Genomic DNA, 1,919 nt, shown 5'->3' on the forward strand with positions numbered 1-1,919 from the left:
TTATTATAGGTGTATCATATATTACAGGTGTGTCATATATTACAGGTGTATCATATATTACAGGTGTGTCATATATTACAGGTGTATCATATATTACAGGTGTGTCATATATTACAGGTGTGTGATATATTACAGGTGTATTATGTTATTATAGGTGTGTCATATATTACAGGTGTGTCATATATTACAGGTGTATCATATATTACAGGTGTGTCATATATTACAGGTGTATCATATATTACAGGTGTGTCATCTATTACAGGTGTATTGTGTTATTATAGGTGTGCATGCCGTGTGTGCTGCTGAGTAAGAAGAGATATGTGAGCTACGCTTGGGAGAGCGTCGACCAGCAAGAACCCACGTTCGATGCCAAGGGCATAGAGACGGTGCGCCGCGATGGCTGCCCCCTGGTGTCAAAGGTAGGCAACTTCCCCTCTTCCTCAGTATCAACGTCTTCCCCTGGTCGGACCCTTCTTTCGGGTTCTTNGCCAACCGTGACCGTTCCAACCAAATGCCAACGTTGGCCCAACGTTGGCCAAACGTCATATTGCCAACCGTGACCGTTCCAACCAAATGCCAACGTTGGCCCAACGTTGGCCAAACGTCATATTGCCAACCGTGACCGTTCCAACCAAATGCCAACGTTGGCCCAACGTAAGCATGCTATCTGGGTACGTCCCTGATATATTTAGCGTTTTCTAACGTTTGTATCGCTATTTCCTATTGTTTTCAACAAACGTGTATAGTATAATAATTATATAGTTAAGCGATTAGTAATACCAGAGCACGTATATTATATGTGCTCTGGCAATACTGTACCATAGAAATATATATTATATAGACACCTATATAGAGTCTACCTATATTATTTCAAGAGTAGATAATAACATTAATAAGAGTAATGTTATTATCTACTCTTGATTATTTCTATGGGTAATACATCGTTTTATCAGACAAAAACCCACGCAGTGCACTCTGGGAAATTTGTTCTTGAACAACTTTTCGGGTGATGTAGACATCGCCTTTTGCCAAAATCCTGGTTTGCAATGGCAGCGGTCGTCATTAAAAAGGTACACTTCGAAGTATTATACTACTTTAAACGTGTCATTAACGGTAGTAGCCTCTACTCTAGAGGTTCGGCAACATCATTCTTATTATATTATTATTATTAAATGTTCATTCTATATAATTTAAATACAAGTACGTGTACTCAAATTCAATACAGTTCTCTTTCTAACAAAATGTGACCTAACACTAAACAGTAACAGCACCTAGCCTATTTACGTTTGTTTACAATCATCATTGAAACAGCTGAAGTGCTTGTGGGGCACATGTTAGCCCATGGTACGATAGAAATATCTTAGCCGGTAAATTAAACATTTTGGCTTTAGTTACCCACTCTAAACTTAAACTCACATCACCAAAGTTTGGCCAAATTATGTTCTTTTTCCTTCTTTAAAATAATATCTAACCGTTTTCAGACAACTGGGTTGACCGGTCTAGCAGTACACCGAAATCCACACCATGTAAGTTGGTTTATATATCCAGATTAAGAGAGAAGGGTCTGGATTCATTTAAATTAGAGTGTGCATAGAATAAATTGAGGCCCAAAATAAATGCACTAGGCAGTAAAGGTGTCATGAACAGGTGGCAAATGGGAATATTAATGAATGAATACAGTTGTGAGTATGATTGAAAAGGAAGTTTGCTAGTTCTATGGTTTCAATGGTTTTATTTTCAAAATTAGAAATTTTGGAAAATCAGAACTAGTTAGACAACTTACACTGCTAGAGTCGTGTTCACGTTAGAGTACATGTGCTCATGCAACTAATAAAGGTCCATAGTCAAGGGTGGCGCCAGGGTATTTTCTTAGGGGGGGCGAAAGCAGGGGCGTGTACAGGAGCACGCGAAGGGGGGGT

At 38.9% G+C, this 1,919-nt stretch overlaps 1 protein-coding gene across 2 annotated transcripts in view; it reads left to right on the forward strand.

Moving 5' to 3' along the window:
- Positions 1 to 999: 999 nt before the first annotated feature.
- The window catches only part of LOC106819703 (NADH dehydrogenase [ubiquinone] 1 alpha subcomplex subunit 5-like), a 5,957-nt gene continuing 5,037 nt past the window's right edge, over positions 1,000 to 1,919 (forward strand). The window contains exons 1-2 of one of the 2 annotated variants that reach the window (XM_014824301.1): positions 1,000 to 1,070; positions 1,482 to 1,526. In XM_014824301.1, the coding sequence (XP_014679787.1) occupies positions 1,047 to 1,070; positions 1,482 to 1,526 (69 nt within the window). In that variant the 5' untranslated portion in view covers positions 1,000 to 1,046. The remainder of the gene's footprint in view (positions 1,071 to 1,481; positions 1,527 to 1,919) is intronic. The other variant, XM_014824302.1, reaches the window with a different exon arrangement.

This window comes from Priapulus caudatus, unplaced genomic scaffold (genome assembly GCF_000485595.1).
Source record: "Priapulus caudatus unplaced genomic scaffold, Priapulus_caudatus-5.0.1 Scaffold4092, whole genome shotgun sequence".
NCBI lineage: Eukaryota > Metazoa > Priapulida > Priapulimorpha > Priapulimorphida > Priapulidae > Priapulus > Priapulus caudatus.